Source organism: Aquarana catesbeiana, linkage group LG12 (assembly GCF_042186555.1).
Source record: "Aquarana catesbeiana isolate 2022-GZ linkage group LG12, ASM4218655v1, whole genome shotgun sequence".
Classification (NCBI taxonomy): domain Eukaryota; kingdom Metazoa; phylum Chordata; class Amphibia; order Anura; family Ranidae; genus Aquarana; species Aquarana catesbeiana.
In genome coordinates, this window is record NC_133335.1 from 65,817,057 (window position 1) to 65,836,706 (window position 19,650).

General features: G+C 42.9%; 1 protein-coding gene across 2 annotated transcripts in view; it reads right to left on the reverse strand.

Annotated features, from left to right (window-relative positions):
* Window positions 1-359: 359 nt before the first annotated feature.
* Window positions 360-19,650, reverse strand: part of IGFBP4 (insulin like growth factor binding protein 4) — a 109,677-nt gene continuing 90,386 nt past the window's right edge. The window contains exons 2-4 of one of the 2 annotated variants that reach the window (XM_073607977.1): window positions 8,028-8,182; window positions 5,262-5,390; window positions 360-3,196 (exon numbers count right to left, since the gene is read on the reverse strand). In XM_073607977.1, the coding sequence (XP_073464078.1) occupies window positions 3,062-3,196; window positions 5,262-5,390; window positions 8,028-8,182 (419 nt within the window). In that variant the 3' untranslated portion in view covers window positions 360-3,061. Of the gene's footprint in view, window positions 3,197-5,261; window positions 5,391-8,027; window positions 8,186-19,650 lie in introns of both variants that reach the window. The other variant, XM_073607976.1, reaches the window with a different exon arrangement.

A 19,650-nucleotide genomic window follows, 5' to 3' on the forward strand; every position in this document is an offset into this window, starting at 1 on the left:
CGCCCCGCCTTATTGCGACCACAAAGTAATCCAGCCACAGCTCCCAGTCTTGCAGTCCTAGTATAACAAAGTTTGGATCAGGAGAGGTGGAAGCAGCACAAGTTGTGCAGTAATGCAATGACTGTTTTGATAGGGGAATAGACAGAGTAACAGATAGATGAGTTTATTAGTCTGCTGCTTCTCCTTTCACTGTCCAGTCCCAGGTCGGGGTGGAACAAGACCAATAACTGTTACTGAACAGCAGAATGTGAAAAAATAGATCTCCTGCCCTGACAGACATGATTGTGCTGCGTGATGGGACTGTGTTAATCTCAGAACTGGATGGACAGAAAAACAAAACCTTTGACAGGTCAAACAGCTCTCTAAAATGTATTCAAAGGTGTATGCAGCCTATTGCATTAGGGTGTTCACCCCAAAGCTCAATCACACATGCTTGGGTGTGTGTCTACATATATATAGCCCTGGCACATTGATCTCCCCTCTGCCACACAGAGCGTTAATGCTAATGTGCACTAGGTGATTAGGGTGTGTCCAGGCACATCTGGCACACCCTCTGCGCACACCTATGCATGTATTTCATCTATGTATTCAGCAGTTGACTTGCAGTTCAGCTTTAAATGCTTTTAAAACTCTTGCTGAATTAAGCAGTCTTCAGAATAATGTAATATATAGTCACTTACTAGTCCTGAGAAATGGTGGCTGCCTTTGTTTTTTTCTCTTTATTTTCACCTGATGACCCTGGCAGTAACACACTTCCTGTTGTAGACTGACAACACTTAGACCCCTTTCAGACTGAGGCAGTTTTCAGGTGTTTTAGCGCTAGAAATAGCGCCTGTAAAGCACCTGAAAACTGCCTACCATTCTCTGCAATGGGTGCTTTCACACCCGGGCGGTGCGCTTGCAGGACGTTCGGAAAACTCCTGCAAGCAGCATCTTTGGGGCGGGTTGGGAGCGCTGTATACAGCGCTCCCAAAACGCCCCTCCCTATTGCAATGAATATGCAGTGCTTCAGAAGTGCCAGAAAAGCGCTTCGGAAGCGGCACAACACGGAATTTTTTAACCCCTTTCTTGGGGTTAAAAGCGCCCGCTAGCTGTAAAGCGCCGCTAAAATGAGCGGCGCTTTACCACGAATGCGGGTGTGGCCCCAATGTGAAAGGGGTCTTAATACACTGATCTATGAGAGAGCAGTGCTGTCACCCTAGATTGCTCACTCTTGATTTTAGACTACAACACCTCCTGCTTGTCTCATCTCTATACCATAGAGGGTGGGCATACTGCAGTTCACACAGGTGACCTGGGCATTTGACAGTGCTCTGAATTTCTGGCTGGATCCACAGATTCTTTTTGCACTTGTCAAACCTTTATAATATACATATTTAATGGTACGTTTGACACATAGAAAGGGTGCTAATAAGAGAAGTTCATAATTGGGGTCTACATACTCTTCAAAGGCAAATTTCACGATAGATGTAAAAACCTTTTTAATCCAGTAATTTATAAATTAAAACAACATTAAGTGTATTTTTTTCAAAGAAATAGTACCTGAAAATCACTTGATATCAGCCTCCTGTAATTCAATATGCAGCAGTATCCAGACTGGGAAAAGGAGGACCAGCACTCTGAGTCAATCAAAGCACTACTGCCTACAGAGATCATGCATAAATAAGGAGAGAGCAGAGTGATGGTCTTTTTAGAATGCTGCTGCTCTTTCACTGTCCAACCAAACACTGGATTGGGTCTTGACCCAGGCTGTAAATCCTTATTGAAGTGTAGTCTTCCAGAGTCCAGGATGTGCTGGATCACAAGCGAGCTCTACAAATATTTTACATTCCACTTCAGACGAGATCAGGCTTCACACTTCACAAACAAATATCAGATACTGGCACAGCTTGTCTGCACCGAAGCTACCAACAACAGGAATGCCGCACACCAAGATGCAAAATAATATTTTTCCTTTAATAAAAAAGCCAACAGGAACAGGTTCTTTTCTGACATGTTTCGTACTAGTCACAGCTCTTTCTCAAAGAATCTGAGAAAATGCTATTTCTAGCACCAAACATGTCAGCAGAGAACCACAGAACCTGTTCCTGCTGGCTATTTAATAAAAGAAGAATATTATTCTGCATCTTGGTGTGTGGCATTCCTGCTTCTGGTACAATTTAAGATTTTACAAAGATACTAATTATTTGACAGGTCAAATAGTTCACCTATGAATTTAGATGTATGCCTGGAGTTCAGCTTTAACGTATACAGTATGTACTTGTTTTCAGACATTTGGCATTTGTATTTTATGTCGAACAGATACATTTCAAATATTTCACCTTTATCAGACAAAATACATTCCCATTTGTGGCCAGCATAATACTTGCTCTTACTTAGCTTATAAGTGTGCTACTTTCTGCAAGTCCTAAGACTAGCTTAATCTTGACCTGCTAAGTCCTACAACTATTAAATAAAAGAAACATGTAAGTATTAAACACCCTAATCTTCCATGTCTCCACAGTTATATATGTAAGTCATTTCCTTCCAAAGCGGCAGTCTGCAGTTTGATAAAGAACTTAGGCTTCTCAGCAAGGTAAAGAATTAAAGTACAGCTCTACCATTTTGGAAAATGTAACACTAAAGGCAGATTAGGAAAAAAAAAATCAACTTTTTAAGTAGTGCTTATTAACCGTCATTTTCCCTGTAACTTATGTAGAATCTTGAAGTATCCACTAGAGTTGAAGGTCACACTGAATGTTGTGTAGGTAAGCCAACTGCAATAAGTGTAGATAACGGATATTCTTCCACCATGGCTATTGACAAAATAATATAGTTTTCATTTGATTCAGTGGATACTTCCAGAACCTGTACAAGCATATACAAAATGTAATAAGCATTGTTTATAAAGTTGATGGATGTACTGCCATAGAATATCAAATTTGCCAGGAAAGTGGAGACACCCTTTAAGTTTCTCTTGCGGTCACTTGTAGGTTCGTCATTGTAAAAAGTTTCAAGTCCCTGTAGAGCTGATTGTCTTTGTTAGAAAGGCGGGTTTTCAAGTGGAAAGATGCTTGATCTTTTATTTTCTGATGAGTTCAGATGCCAACTGACAGTCTGGGTCGCTCAGAGGGTCATAAGCTTGGTTTAGCTTGACACCAGTTTTCCGTTCGACGCACCAGCATTTTCCACGCTGTCCGTCCAGAGCTGGATGGCACTGTAAGAAGTGGATGAAAGGCATATAAATGGAAATGGCAGTATAAATATCCTTGAAAGACCTGACTATTGCCAATGTTACTATTATAGTCACTGCAATATAAAATGCTTCACTTGAAAAAGGCACATGGTTACAAACAAAACCCGAGGAAAAAAAAAAATAACACAATGGTAGCCTTGCCCAGATTTTTTTAACCAGGGTGCCCAGGCACCCTGGTGTGCCTCCTGGGTTCTTCAGGGGTGCCTCGGCAAAATGCCTAAAAATTACCAAAAATTGTCAACAAGCCAACGGGTGGATCAAGTAGTAGCTACACCCCTTAACACAAACTTCCTTGCTCAGAATTGTAAAGAAGGGGAGGGGTGTGTCTAACCAGCTCTGCGATAATTACTGAGTGTACCAGTGCCTGCAGAACTGCACAGTCATTCAGAAGTGGAACTAAACCCTCCTATCATTTACAGCCAAGGAAGCAGCCATTCTGTTTATTCTGCGGTTGCCATGGTGCTGCACATGTGGTCAATTATGACATCAGCCATTTGGTTTTTTTACAGTTCAGTTAACAGCACTAGCAACTGTGACGGTTTGCATCCAGAGCATTGGTTTGAATGTAACTGTTTTGGGAAACAGTTAAATAGGTGGGTTTAATTCTGCATGCTTTTTAGATCATCAGGGGACACAGTTCACATCAAACTTTGTTTTGTAGAAATCCATGCAGTGGGTTCTGAGCAGCTCATCTCTCCCCATCCACTGCTTTCTAATTACGCTTGATGAAAGAGACAGGATCTATTCTAGGCTTTGACTGCACACAGCACTAGCTATGCAAGGGAAGAGAGTGTGGAGTAAAATTGTTGGCTTGTGTTGTGAATGATGGCCATTGGAGAGGACCATGATCATTCATAAAAACACAAACCCACAGCAACACAAGCCAGCTACTACACTGGGCTAAGATGCCCCCCCCTGTACTCATTTGAGCGCTGGGCTGTGAAGAGGGCGGGAGCGTCCGGCTCAGACTCTCAACGATTCGCTGAGAGCCTGAGCCAGGTGCCAGTCCAGGCATGTTGGTGGATCCTGACTCCATTGCAGAATGAACTGCACTCTTGTGACCCCAGGATAGGTACAAAGTACCGCCAAACAAGCTTTGGTGGTACTTCTCTTTTAAGGACAGATGAGCATCCCTGTGCATATCTACCACAGAGAAACACTGATTCACGGCAATGTATGGCCCACAGCCATAAAACGAGACCTTTTTTGCTCTGATATATTTTTTTAATTAAATATAAATAAATACAACCACTAAAGGGAGCTTTGTATTTGAAACAACCTTACTTTTCCTTTCCACTAAAATATACATATTACATATACCTATATATTTTGGCAGTATTTAATAACCACTGGATTTTTTATTTATTGAAAAACTTGTTTCCCTTACTTTCAGTTAAAACAAAAGTACCAGGACAGTTGGAAAATCCCCCAAAAACTTTTGGAAAGTAGACACCCCAAGGTGATTTCATTGTTTGCCACAATTTTTTGGAAATAAAGAAATTTGCTGGTATTAAAACTTGGTAATGGTGCATTAGAGACAGCACATACTGTACAGGTCATATAGTGACGGAGTGGTTATTATACAGGTCACATACAATGGGAGGATGGAGATGAAGGGGTACAGATGTGCAGGATAAGTGTGCTGTTACCTCCCCTTCCTTTGTTGTAAGAAAAAGAGTTGGATTCTGAGCTGTAAGCTCTCTAAGGTCTGTCACAGCAATCTGAAGGTGCAAAGCCTCTCAGAACAGCTCTATAGATAGTGCCTGTGAACAAAGCCAAGGACAGCTCGGTTTACCAGTATTAACAGGCGGAATGGCCACCCAAAGGTGCTTTATCCAGTGTCGCTTAAAAACCACTTCACCATTTTTTTAAAATAAGATGCAACAAAAGTGGTTAAGCGGTTCTACTAACACAGGGAGTTGATAGTTCAGACCTCCATTCCAACTTTTGGATTCTGCTGTATATTTAACTACTATTTCCACACTACTCAATTATGTTAAGCACAACAAATCACTTCTCCCCTTACCTGTTTTGGATTAAAGTATCCATCTCGGTCACAGTTTGGTATTGGGGTATTCAAAAAATCTTCCTGTGTTTTGGTCCTGAGTGATGCTAATCTCTCCAGTGCTATATTCAATGCCATGTGACAGGCACCCTAGAAAAATCATAACACAATTAATTAAAATCCTACTGAAGATAAAGCTATTTCAATTGTTGGTGGAGTGGAAATATTTTAGAATATTCTTCTTATTGCTAACTGTAACCCCTTTGGGGAGATCATCCCTTACGTTTATGTGTTCATCAAAACAGGAGTCTCGCTAATGGAGGTATAGGACAGCAACAAAGCCTGGCAGAAGTTCTAATCTTTCTCCACCTAATAACACTTTTCTTTAAAGTACTAGCATAATGTATGAACAAAGCTTTAAGTGATTGTTATGTAATTGCCCAATTTCTCCACTGCATCCAATAAGAGAATGCTTTGCATTCCTTGAGAAAAGGAATAATATTCTCTTAATGGCACCAATGCTGAGCAAGCAACCTCCTTTGTCCATAGTGCATACACCTGGCACGAGACCCAGAAGCTTGTGGAGATCACTGCAGTAAAACAAACAAAAATACAATAATGTTGCGCTACTCACAAAAATTAAAAGATGACGCATAAAGCAGCCAGCATCCACAATGTAGCAACAAAGCAAAACAGATGGGTGATATAAATGCAGCGCTAAATAGAGGTGAACGGTGCACATAAATGCGACTACCAGACATATAAAAAAGTGGTGTAAAATAGGTGAAAAAATATTATAAACAATTTTTTTCATGAAATAACTATTTAGTCCATAGCCATATAAGTGTCCAACTCAGTGAGTGTTATAAACGTATAAGTGTCCAACAAGGTGGGATGATATGTTTATGAGTGGACAAGAAGTTAATCTTAGATGTCATATAAATCACAGGGATGGTGTCTCAAAACTCTTGGATGCCATGTAAATCACAGGGATGGTGTTCCAATAGTCGATATCCACAAAAAAGTATAGAAGGAGCAAATACCCTTACCGGAATGGGTGGACACGTTTGCCATACGGCTAGGTGTCATACAGGCTTGTGGATCAGCGATCCCAATGGAAGCTCGATGGGAGGACGTATACAGCAGGTTCTCCTGGTTCCTCTGTGGCAATCGTTGGTGAGCTGAGGGAGATGGATGATCCGGAACTCGATGTAGGTGTCTCACCCTCAAAGGTATGATGGAGGAATGCAGCCCGGCAAATCAGCATCACCTCCTCTTTGCTAAATCACCTCCTCTTTGCTAAAGAGGAGGTGATGCTGATTTGCCGGGCTGCATTCCTCCATCATACCTTTGCGGGTGAGACACCTACATCGAGTTCCGGATCATCCATCTCCCTCAGCTCACCAACGATTGCCACAGAGGAACCAGGAGAACCTGCTGTATACGTCCTCCCATCGAGCTTCCATTGGGATCGCTGATCCACAAGCCTGTATGACACCTAGCCGTATGGCAAATGTGTCCACCCATTCCGGTAAGGGTATTTGCTCCTTCTATACTTTTTTGTGGATATCGACTATTGGAACACCATCCCTGTGATTTACATGGCATCCAAGAGTTTTGAGACACCATCCCTCTGATTTATATGACATCTAAGATTAACTTCTTGTCCACCCATAAACATATCATCCCACCTTGTTGGACACTTATACGTTTATAACACTCACTGAGTTGGACACTTATATGGACTAAATAGTTATTTCATGAAAAAAATTGTTTATAATATTTTTTCACCTATTTTACACCACTTTTTTATATGTCTGGTAGTCACATTTATGTGCACCGTTCACCTCTAGTGCTGCATTTATATCACCCAGATCACTGCAGTAGCAGTGCCTACTACAGTGATTTCCAGCTTCCTTTGGGATCCCACAGGTATGACATATGGTCTAAGCTAGACTAATGTACAGTAACTATGTACAAATCGCCATTCTTTAATTAAAATGCATCAATGATAGACTGCATATTCTTTGCTGAAGCTTACTTTATGGTAGAGGTAAGGACCTGATTCTGGGCCTAGGCTGTCGCCTTGCTGTTCACCATAATCTCAGAGATGAACGGCTGAACAACTTCTTATGCCGGATACACACGATCGGAAATGCCGCCAGCAAAAGACCGATGTGAGCTTTTGGTCGAAAAATGCGACCATGTGTATGCTCCATCGGACTTTTGCTGGCAGAATTCCAGCCAGCAAAAGATTGAGGGCAGGTTCTCTATTTTTCGGTCGGAAAAAGTTCCTATCCGAAAATGCGTTCGTCTGTATGCAATTTGGACGCACAAAAAATCATGCATGCTCGGAAACAATTCAACGCATGCTCGGAAGCATTGAACTTCATTTTCTCGGCTCGTTGTAGTGTTGTATGTCACCGCGTTTTTGATGGTCGAAAGTTCGAGAACTTTTGTGTGACTGTGTGTATGCAAGGCAAGCTCAGCGGAATTCCATCCAAGTGTTTTCTGACGGAATTTCTGATCATGTGTATGGGCATAAGTGTGTGGCTAGGGGTGCCTAAGTACTGTCTCTAACCACTCACTTAAAAGCCAGGTGAGGATAAAATAACCCAACATAGCTAAACCTCAAACACTCATTATGACACACCGCCCATTTCATAGTGGACGTGCTCATCAGATAAATGGAGACATTTTCCAGTTAAATATACTGCCATGTTTGTGGTCAGCTTAAGGTGGATAAACATCATTTTACCCTCATGGCCCTTATGTGGCTACTCTTACCATCTGAGCGGGTAAATTATTGGCAGTCTGACGGCCAAAAGTCAATTTCTTCATTCTCTGCATGGTGTTCCGGTTTGCTTTGGCTTGTTCTTTCTGGAGACACGTTTTGTCATTCGTAGGGCATGGATTTAAGCTTATATTGGGATGGTCCTCTTCTGCTGAAAAAGAGAAGAGATCATGATCTGATCATTGTAAAATTTCAGAGGTTTCCAACGGTGAAGAAATAGACGCAACTGCAAACAATTCTATGGTTGGTAAAGTAAAAGCCACAAACTGATTATAAGCCTGAATTATTAAAAGTTGGATAGGAAGGTGAGGGCATCAGATTTTCTATATCTATTGCCAAGGTTCAGAGGCAAAGACTGTAGCAATAGATTTAGAGCCCATTCACACAGGGGCAACTTTGGATCCGACTTCAAGTCGCCCCAAGTCGCCCCTAGTCGCCTCAAGTCGCGCTACACGAAAAAATCAATGTAAGTGAATGGATCTGTCTTAATGCACAATACTGCAGTCGCTCCGACTTCAGAAAAGGTTCCTGTACTACTTCAATCCGACTTGAAGGCAACTTGTACCCATTGATTTCAATGGAAGTTGCCTCCAAGTCTGATCACTGTTCATACTGAGGCAACTTTACAGGAAGCAGAAAAGAAACAGAAAGTAATTTCCTCCACTAAACAGCCAGCCCCCTCCTTCTCACACACAGCTGATAAGCTCTGATTGGCCACTTGTAAAGTTCCTGTCCTGGAGGCGACTTCAAGTTGTGTTGTAAGTTGCCCCAAGTCGTGCTGTGATTCATACTCAAGTCGTGTCCAAGTTGCCTCCCAAAGTCGTGCTGGAAGTCGTGTTGCCCCTGTGTGAATGGGCTCTTAGGCTAACAGGTTTTGACTCCATCTTCTTTTTACTATATCATATGTAGCTAAATATTTACAGATGTACAAATCCAAGTTGCCAAATATGTAGCAAAGCTCTGGATCACTTCCAAAGAGTAAAATCAGCTTTATTGTTCAGCACAACATTCCACCTATGATTCTCCCTCTAACATGGGACTTAAAGCCACATCAAGATCAGTGCAGGAGGCATAACTCTGCAGCAGATGTGAGGATGCCAAGGGACAGTTCACTGTTGGTCTATACCGAGATGAGCAGGTAACCCTTACAGTGCAGGCCCAGCACCACAGCAAGGAAGAATTTTTAGATTTTCTGGAGCTGGGCTTCATTCATGGCTCTACAGTTAGACTGCATTAGGGGGTGAAAAATGTTAGCTGGAGGATCCTGGGTGAAGTTTCTATGATCGATTGGGGTACATTATCTACCAAGTTCTAAAGGCTGTATTGTATTAGTTACGTTTTTATACTTGTCTTTTGGAAACACTTTATCATGAATGCAATTACCTGAACTACACATGGCCATTTAGGAGCTATCCAAATGTAGTAAGGATTGGGCAATGCTACTTTGTTGTTTGGCAATGTTTTCCATGTCTTAATATATAAGCGGGTTGGTATATGGACTTTTCTAATGTTATTAAATGTTATGCTAGCATCTTCTTAAAATAATTGATTACAGATCAAGTTCCAAAATGGTGTTTATTAATTGACTTTTTTATTGATATGGGTCATTGGTTATAGAGTTGAATGGCCAACATCACTCATGGATTTGGATGATCTCTGTGTCTGGGGGGGGTAACCTAACGTTTGTTACTTCTTATGCAATTTAGTAAATAAATTGGCCCCTTTGACAGATAAGCCCACTAAAATCCCATGTAGTAAACTTTAGCCTTTCGCCTTGACTTCTACCTGGAGAAAAGCCAATCGTGCCACTAGAAGGTATACGTATTTCTCATTCAGACTCCAGACATTCTTAGAAACATGGCCCCCTACAATTCGTATTCTGTTTCAAATATCCAAATGCATGGTCTGACCATTTGCTTATTCACACCAAATTTTTCAAGTCTCCAACACATGGCACTTCAATGCATCTCTTCCAGTAAACCCTAATATCACCACTCAAACAATAATCCAAATCAGAATCACAATTTTTTAAATCACAAATGAAGATATTTGGCAAATATATATTCCAATGTGGACTTGGTTCTCTCATAAGAGAACTATTTAAGCTATTTATTAAACTGGCTGCTAAATTAAAAAAGAAAGATCTGAGGTACAAAAGAACCTGGAACTTTGCCTTCCTTAATAATTTCACATTCCTCCATATTTTCACATTCCTCCATATTTTATTTTGTTGTTTACTGTTCAAAAATCTTCTCAATAAAAGTTTATTGAACAGGGTAGACATTTTTTAGCTATGGGTGAGGATGGGTGAGTAAACTTTGCTCTGGGTGAGTGTACTCTGCTCTGGGTGGGAGGGGGGGTCTATCAGGAGACACAGTCAGCCTGGCCATCAGCTCTTTAATTACAACCAAGCAGTGTCACTCGGATCAAGGCACCAACATGTTGTGCCTCCTCCAACTCAGTCGGCGACCTTTAATGACTAATTCCAACCAGCTCAGCATATAGAAATAATACATCTAATGGGTGAAGGTCTGCTTTAATATATGACAAACTACATCTGGTGGCATAGTTCTCTTTTCTGCAGGACAGTTCCACCATATTGAACACTTTATTGTGCTCCTCATGTCCCACAGAAAGTCCTACCTGGCAGGTGACAGCATACAAGTTACTGCGATAAGGTTCTGCCTGCAGTAAAGTGTCATCACATATTTTTGAGAATGTTGGCAACTATGTAATGGGTAATTGGTAAACACTTGGTGAAGAGATACATAAATTGATAATGTTGATTGAGATGCACTGTTTCACAAGCTACTTTTGAGCTACAAGCTTCAACTTTTAACCACTTGCCGACTGCGTTATCGCCGAATATAGATGCCTCCCAGAACCACACCCGCCCGTGCACCCACTGCGGCGCTTATCTGGCGTGCTCTGTGATCGCTGTGTCCTTTGGACACAACTAATTACAGATGAAGGTAAAGAGCCAATCACAGTGGTACTTTACCATGTTATCAACTGTCCAATCACAGCTGATCAAAATGTAAACACTCTTGCTGGTTATTGGCTTTCCTCTCCTCGCGCTGTCATAGCGTGAGGAGAGGAGAGTCGGTAACTGCCCAGTATAAAAGGGAACATCTACACTGTTTTTCACTTATGTTCATTCACACCTGTCGCTTGAAGCCTGTAGCTCGAAAAAGTTCACAAGCTACTTTTGAGCTACAAGCTTCAACCTTTAACCACTTGCTGACCATGCTATAGCTGAATATAGACACCTCCCAGAACCACACCCCCCACGCACCCATTCCGGTGCTTATCCGGCGTGCTCTGTGATCGCTGTGTCCTTTGGACACAACTGATTACAGATCAAGGTAAAGGGCCAGTCACAGCGGTCGTTTACCATGTGATCAACTGTGTCCAATTACAGCTGACCACAATGTAAACATACTTGCCTTTCATAGCGTGAGGAGAGGAGAGCCGGTAACTGCCCAGTGTGAAAGGAGACAGCCTCATTAGTGCCCACCAGTGCCACCTCATCAGTGCCCATCAGTGCAGCCTATCAGTGCCCATCATTGCCCATCGGTGCAGCCTCATTAGTGCACATCAGTGAAGGAGCAAAATTACCTGTTTGCAATATTATATAACAGAAACTAAGAAAAAAACTTTTTTGTTCCTGAAACTTTTGGTCTTTTTTTGCTTGTTTAGCAAAAAATAAAAAACCCAGTGGTGATTAAATGTCACGAAAAGAAAGCTCTATTTGTGTGAAAAAGATGATAACATTTTCATATGGGTACAGTGTTGCATGACAGCACAATTGTCATTCAAGATGTGACAGATGAAAATTGGCCTGGGCAGGAAGGGAATGAAAGTGCCAAGTAGGCAAGTGGTTATAAAGGCAAATTTAATTGTTTTCCTAATATAAAAAAGAAGTTATACGTTCTCGTCTCCAGCGGTCATTATTCACAACACAAGCCGACAGATTTTATTCTACTCTCTCCTCAATAGCTGGTAACGAGCGCTTGGGCAGGTCTAGGTTCAGTCCTTCTTTTTAGTACACAGACGTTTATTCACTCAGTCATTTTTTCAACTTTCCATCTATTTAATTGTTGTTTTAACTTTGGATAGTAAAACATTTTTTTCTGCCAGTAAATACCTTATACAGCCCACTTCCTGTTTCTTGTCTGGTAAAAAAACATCATGCACAGCTCTCTCTCTCACTCTTGTGAGAGTTTGCCAGAAAGGGAGGGGGGATGAGTCAAAAGAGGGTCAATGAGAGCTGCAGGGCTGCAGAGCTGGAGGTGTGCCTCTGTGTGTCTGTGTAAATCCAGGAAGTGAACAGGCAGCAGCTTCAGCTGCCCACAGTTAAAATAGTTGCAGCCAGACTTAGTGGAGGGAGATTTCTGCAGCATATTTGGCAAGTACAGAATCACAGTATATATAATATAATATGCAAAGTGGTTGGAGGGAAGCTTCAGAATGGCAAAGATGTTTTATTACAAATTATGTGAGCAGACTGCAGTTCCCCTTTAAGCTGTCAGAGGAGTATAACAGAGGCACAGTGCTACAATACTGCAGAGAGTGGTCCTGGCAGCGTTTAGAGGAGGAGGAGTCAGGGATTTTGTGGATTCTCCTGTATGTACTCTGCCATGCCCAGAGGATGTGTCAGTGGAGGTACAGGCCTGCAGAATGAAGATAGGGGAGGTGGCTTCAGTGTTACGTGTGCAAGTAAGAGCTACAGCCAGCAATGACAGAAATAATAATGTAATTTAATTTAATAACCCCTGCACAGATTTGAAAAGGACCAAGTGTGATGTGCGCTGGGTCACTTAGGAGATTTAACAAGCATTTTTAATTCCTGGCAATAGTTTTTCTTTAAAACATCTTCACAACTGCCTTATATACAGCGGGTTCAGCCTCTCAGTGCGCCACTAAGAGCCTGAGCAAGCCCCTCCCACCCACTCCACAGCCCAGCTCTCCGTGATTGACAATAACTGCTCTCTGCACAGAGCAGACCTGAGAATTGAGCAATATGTAGTCCACCGCCAGTGCTCTCTGCTCTTCCTCTCCTGCAAGCGCCCCTATAGCTAGTGGGCTGTAAAGGGGGCACTTGTGTGGGTGCACTCCCAAGCTGGCTTGTGTGCATCCATAGACACACACTTAGCAGCTCAGCCTTGCTCCCACTCCCTCCTTACAGGATTAGATTGACAGCAGAAGAAGCCAATGGCTCCCACTGCTGTCTCTGTGTCTTGTGAAGAAGAGGGGAGAGCAATCGATCGAGAAAGGACTCAGGTAAGTGGGGGGGGGGGGACATACAACTACTGGGACTTATTTAACCTTAATGCAGGAAATGTAGACTATAATTGGAGAGCCTGAAATCTCACGAACATGCATAACAAATGCTCTAAAACACACATATTGTGCATTTATTTTCTCTAGTAACTACAGTAACTTTCTTTTGGTTAAAAATAATAATTAAAAAAATGCTCAAGCCTAAAACACACTACAAATTTTTTTTGACAGCTCAGGTCAGAGCTGCAATCCGATGTTTATACAGCGATCTCTCCTGCTATTCTTTTGTGTTCTGACAGGGGGACTGCCAAAAAACTTCAGTCAACGCTCTCAGCTATTGGCTGAGATCACTGATCGGGAGCCAATCGGCAGACCTTTATTGGTCATGACCCTTCGACAAAATGGCTGGCTTCTGTTGGACCGGCTGTAGTACACAAATGTCGGCCAGTTTGTATTGAACCGGACGATGCCGCCCGACATTCGGCCCTTGTGTACCAGGCTTTAGACGCTTGCAAAAAAAAAAAGCCTGTACAAACACTCATGAAAAAAGACTGCAGAACAAAGACGCTGAGCTCAAGTGTGAATGCAGCCTAAGGCCCCTTTCACACGGGGCTGCCCGTTTTGACGGACTCCGCTTGCTCAGCAGGGATCGACCAGTTGATCCCTGCTGAGCCAGCGGATGACAGGTCCGTCTCCACTCACTGTGCAGGGAGGGACCTGTCAGAGCCCCACTCTCCTCTATGGGGGATCAGATGAAAATGGACCGCCTGTCTGTTTTCATCTGATCCGCCAGACGAGTGGAAAATATGGTTTCCATCCGTCTGCATTTAGCGGATCAGAGTGGTCACCGCTAACATCCGTCGCTCCATAGCGGTGCATGGAGCGTCTGTTCAGGTCCACCTGAAAAACTGACAAGCGGATATGAACGGTCCGCATGTGTGAAAAAGCCCTAAAAGGGAAGGGCAGGTGAAACAAAACATATTGGTCACAATGTATCATTCTCTGTGAAGCTGCCATCTGAGTGGTTGCTTTGAGCAACAGTTTCAGTTTAGCTGCATCTTTGTTTATTTGCATTATATGGATGAAACAAATTGCACATTGAGGACTGATAGTCTCCTTCCTTTTCTGTAGGATGCTAGTGATCAGAGTCAGTAAAGGGATAGGCAGTCTGATCCACTGACACAGACAGAGAGGAGCCAGGAAAAGTGTTAATGCTTTGGGGAGTTACTGCCTTTGGCAAATTTACTAGTAAAATGGCATCAAAGCTACAGTGCAAACTCCAGTGTTGGGTCCAAGGTGTTAATGGGGTGACCCTTGTCTCCTTTGCCCCCCTCCCCATCTCGCTGTCTGCTTTCTTCTGCTCTACAGCTCCAGTTTTCTTATGAGCTCATGGAAAGTCTGACAGGACCTCCAGAAGGTGCTGGCTAGCCCATGTGTATTTCTCTCGAGCAGAGCTGGCGTGACATCCATCCAAGATGGTAATCTCAGAAAGCAGCCTGGAGCTGGGCCAGGCTGGCAAGTGATTTTCCCACTTTATAGGCAACAAGGGAGGATGTAAGGAATTTTAACGTCTTGGATGCTGGAAGACTGTACAGGATACTGAACAGTTATGAACCCAGGCAGCTTTTTCATTTACTGAATAAAGAAAAGCCAGGACGGCAACAAACATTCCCATTTAAGTTTATTTCTCAAGTTCGTCTCACTTAAAGCCTAACCTCAGCCAAAACGTTTTATTAGTGCTGAATAGTGCGTGGTAGGGTTATCATTTTTGTCAGGTTTTTATTGCAGTCTCTGACTCCAATAAAGAGATTTCTCCTCATATTTTATCCCTGTGACACCACAAATGAGGGGAGTGGGTCCCAAGGACAGAAAGGCATGGACAGAAATGCACTGACAGCAATTAGAAAACTCACAGAGATTTCAACCTCCCTCACTGGAATGAAATGTGTTTTTTGTTGCTGTTTTTGGCCTCTTTGAAAAGATTTTCCATCCCCTTTCGTCTCTCCGAATGCCTCTTATCAGTACTGGAAGTACAATAAGGATTTAAGAAAAGCTTCCTTAAATCCTTATTGTCATTATTAAAAATATCCCCATATATGTGCTGCAGCATATGAGTTGTGCTATAGGTATGTGTTGTTCAACGTATTTTTTCTTTTTTTGTACTTGCAATTCTGGTTATAAACTTTATTGGCATACTAGGACCCAATGGTTTTCTATGCACTTTACACACATTGTGGCTGGTTGTCGGGTGCTGACACACAGGTACTTCCCACTTTCCTCAGTGACCCCTGAGGAGTGTCGGGCAGTATAGGCCTCATCCTCCTACCCTGTGTCTTAGCACACTACCCCTCATGCCCCGCTGTGCCCCACCACCGGTCTGCACTCGTTCTTGGGTGCCTTGGTTAGCTCATGATTGGGGGGAGTTGGTTGATGTGTGGGGGGTGGGCGGTCACGGCTTGGGCTCTCCCCGCTTGGGGCCGGCGTGGCTAGTGCTGTTTCTGCCTGTACGGACGCCAAGGCGCAGACTTTTGTCTGCCCCTGGGTGCCCACGTCTGTTCTCAGACTCTCCGGCCCTACTCTTCCATCGGCAGATTGGACGAGGCGACACCTGGGCACCTCCCATTCCAGGGATGCCCGCCTTCCCATTCGCCACACGGGCCGTACACTCTGAGCATGCGCGCGCGGTGCATGATGAAACCTGTAGTTCCGAGGCACCGCGCAGTGCGCAGCCGTGAACACCCCTCGTTTGCGTCCGCACACCTGATCATCATTTGATCAGGTGTGGGGGGCATACAAGTAACCGGCCAGTTCCTCAGTTCCTTGATGGACGAGAGACGTGCCTGTATCTTCTCTGCACACAGTTACAAGGTAACTTTTATCCTTTAAAACACTCTTACTTAATGCTTTCCAAACGAACTATTCATCATGCTCCTATACATCCTTTAGGAGCCACTTTGGACCTGCTTTTCATTCTGCTGGCTAAGATTGATTCTTTCAATTAACAGTGTTTACGCCATGACAGACTAGGTAATGGACTTATTTCCAGCAGTCTTGTCTATGCTTAAATTTATTTCAAAGCTTTCATCCTCTTCACCCCACTGATTTTCCTCTCTTTTTCTTTCTTTTTCTCCTTTGTCCTCTTTACATCCTATATAGGACTTATTGTAATTTTCATCCCTTTTAATCCGTGTACAGGTATTACACACCTGTGAAGGTGTTGCTATGAGAATCTCTCTCTACAGCTGACATCATTAAGTAAGTACAGGCATAACTACTCCACATGGTCCTAGTTACTAATAGCAACACCCCTAATGGTATCTATTCCTTTAATCAGGTCTGGTCCAATTGGACCATTGATTTGGTCCAATCTTGACGTTTTGCCCCTGCTGTGTGCATACATCCACTACAGGCACCTCGTGACCACATTTTCTTTCCACGGTTTTTAAACATACATGTAAGTCTGCACTTTTTTCTCTAGAGATATAGATACATTTACTCATATACATACATATATATACATTTTATGTATTCTCTCGAATATAATGCACGGATGTGCAATTTTTATCTCTGGATTATTATTACAAGTGCATCATGACTTATGGTTATCTTTACATTCCTTTGCCAGGTTTACTGTATGCCCCCTGCAGGCACAATTTACGGCGCGGCCTGGCCGCTCCCTTGCGGGGATCCCCTTGGGTGGCTGTGTTCCCCCTTCCCTTCTCCTCCCTCCCTTCCCGGGCACTGACGCCCCAGGTATGTTTGCATCACCGTTATTTAGTGTGGAGCCTTTGGTCGCATGACTGTCCAGCCACAGTCTCTATTTCTTTATTGTCTATACTATGTAGTGTCCGGTTAAATTATTGCTCTCACCATGTTTTTCATGTTTATCACACAGAATTGTTTTTAAATATCTACCTTATGAGCTCCTGTTCCCTGAAGAAGCCAATGTCTTGGCGAAACATGTAGGAAATCGAGCCCTCCTCCTTCAACGGCCATTTCCATCTGGCCCACCCTACTATTCTTAGGGTCACTTACAGTACATGTATCCATAATCTTCCTTTTAGTTTAACATGATATTGTATGTAATGTGTATTTTGTTTATGTTAGATTATCAATAAATTTTGTATTTTTTGCTTTTTATTCCTCCTCTCTATTATTTTTCTTTGAAAACACTTTTTTGACCTTGGCACCGCTATAATCCCCCGTCCACATACCCAATAACTATTTGATTACTTTGGGGATGAGGTGCTGTATCCTCTGGTACCATCTAGCCACCCTTATACTTTTTGAACAATTCAAGCTTTAATGCTTATGGTCCTTTTGGCTAGTTTCGGTCCCTGACATATTTTGTCTCAATATTCCCACTTAATATAATATATTATCTATTTAATATATCCCCCTTCCTCTTTTCTTTTGTGTATTCATAACACACTCATTGCCTCTTGCTGGCTACACATACCTTGGCAAACCGTATTCTTTCCTCTCTTCACTTTACCTTTAATGTGATATATCATTGAAATATACGCATACTCATTTATTTTTTTGTGTAATTCCAGGACTGTTCCCCTCCCCCCTTTTTTTTCGGGGGACCCCCGGTGGAGCCATGGCAGACTTCTGTGGAGACGCCTGGGAGAGTCTTATGACCCATATCCAGGCGTCCCAAAACGCTTCTACCATAACCGACGCTGAGCTAGATAGGGCATTTATCAGACTACAACGTCTCTTGGAAAAAAAAGTCAGAATTTACTGGCATAAAACTTACTTTGAAAAATATGCGGAACATAGAGTAATCCCTTGGGGATTAAGAATACAACTTTTTCCTAATATTAAAAAAATCAACGACACACTAAAGACATCTTGGGAAAGCAATCTTATATCATGCTCTCTCAACATGCTCTCCATGTTGTGTCATGAATATACCACTGAGCTGGCACAACTTGACGTTGCAATCAATAGATGGTATACAGACCATGCCCTCGGCCTCTCCTCCCCCAGGTACAGCAAGCGGGAAAAAACCCTGCGTGCACACCTGGAGGAGTATACACTTACGACTATCAATGATAAAGAAAGCAAATTCCTGAGAGACCTAGCGGCCCATGAAAATGGCTATGCCTACAATTGGGATAACGCCAAGGAAACCAAACCTAGAAACAAACCCTTCACCACCAACCTACCTCCCCCGAACAATCATGTTTCTAATAATCTATCTGCTTCCTTTTCATCCAGCACCTCCACTGCATACCAAGATTTGACACAAGAACAACGAAGAAAAGGTGATCTATCGGCCATGTCCTCGGAGTCACTACACCGTACACTAGGACCCACTCCTCTTTTGCATCCACCCACAGGTCAGTCCAAGACTGCTCACGCATCCACTCCTTTCACTAAAGCACAACCTAAGTCATCAGTGATCCCCAAATCGTCTACTACCAAGACACTTGCAGGCACCACGGCACTTTCGCACTCTCAAACGTACACTACCTCTCGGAGGGTAAGTGAACCCACCATCACCTCCATGTTTTCAGGTAACTCTGCTGCTACAGACTCTAAACTTGCACCTATTTTTTTAGGACAGGGCCAGGACCTCCTCCCAAGTTCATCCCCCGACCCACATTCACAAACGTTAGCGATTCAGGAAGAACAACCACCCCTGATGTAATCAACTTATCTTCCATTCCACTTAACATGGACCAGATCCATGTACTTCAATTAGGCCTCACATTCTGTCCTTCCAATGACTTCGATAAATTTGCCTTTATTAAAGACGTGCATCTTTTTGCACGTAAACTACTCTTTAAAGTAATCTACGATAAATCTAAATCTAGCACTGTACCCGCTCAGAGTGCGCACTCCAATTCCTCTCAACAGGTCCCTACCTTAGCGGAAATACAAGCCCTAGAAGAATTAATGTCACTGTGGGAGGAGGGCTACACTGATGGCGATGACTTTCTTGACCCTACCGATCATGAGGCCACCGCCCTTGGTGCTCCCTTCCCCCCCCTACTTCGTTTAAACCCAAATCTATGAACTTTCCAAACCTTTCTACGAATCCCAACATATGGGCTTTTGTACAACAGGTTACTAATTCCATCGAAGGTTTAAACCTCAACTCTGCGTATCCCTCCAACCTAACTCCGGCTCATATTAGGGCCATTAAATCTTTACAAAATCATCCGGAACTCACCATCAAGCCAGCCGACAAGGGCGGCAACGTGGTGGTGATGGATACGTCCTTTTACGAGCAAATGTGCCTTGATATCTTAAACAACCGCGAGTGGTATAGACCAATCTCTAAATCACTCATCAATCACTACATATCTGAATACCAACAGT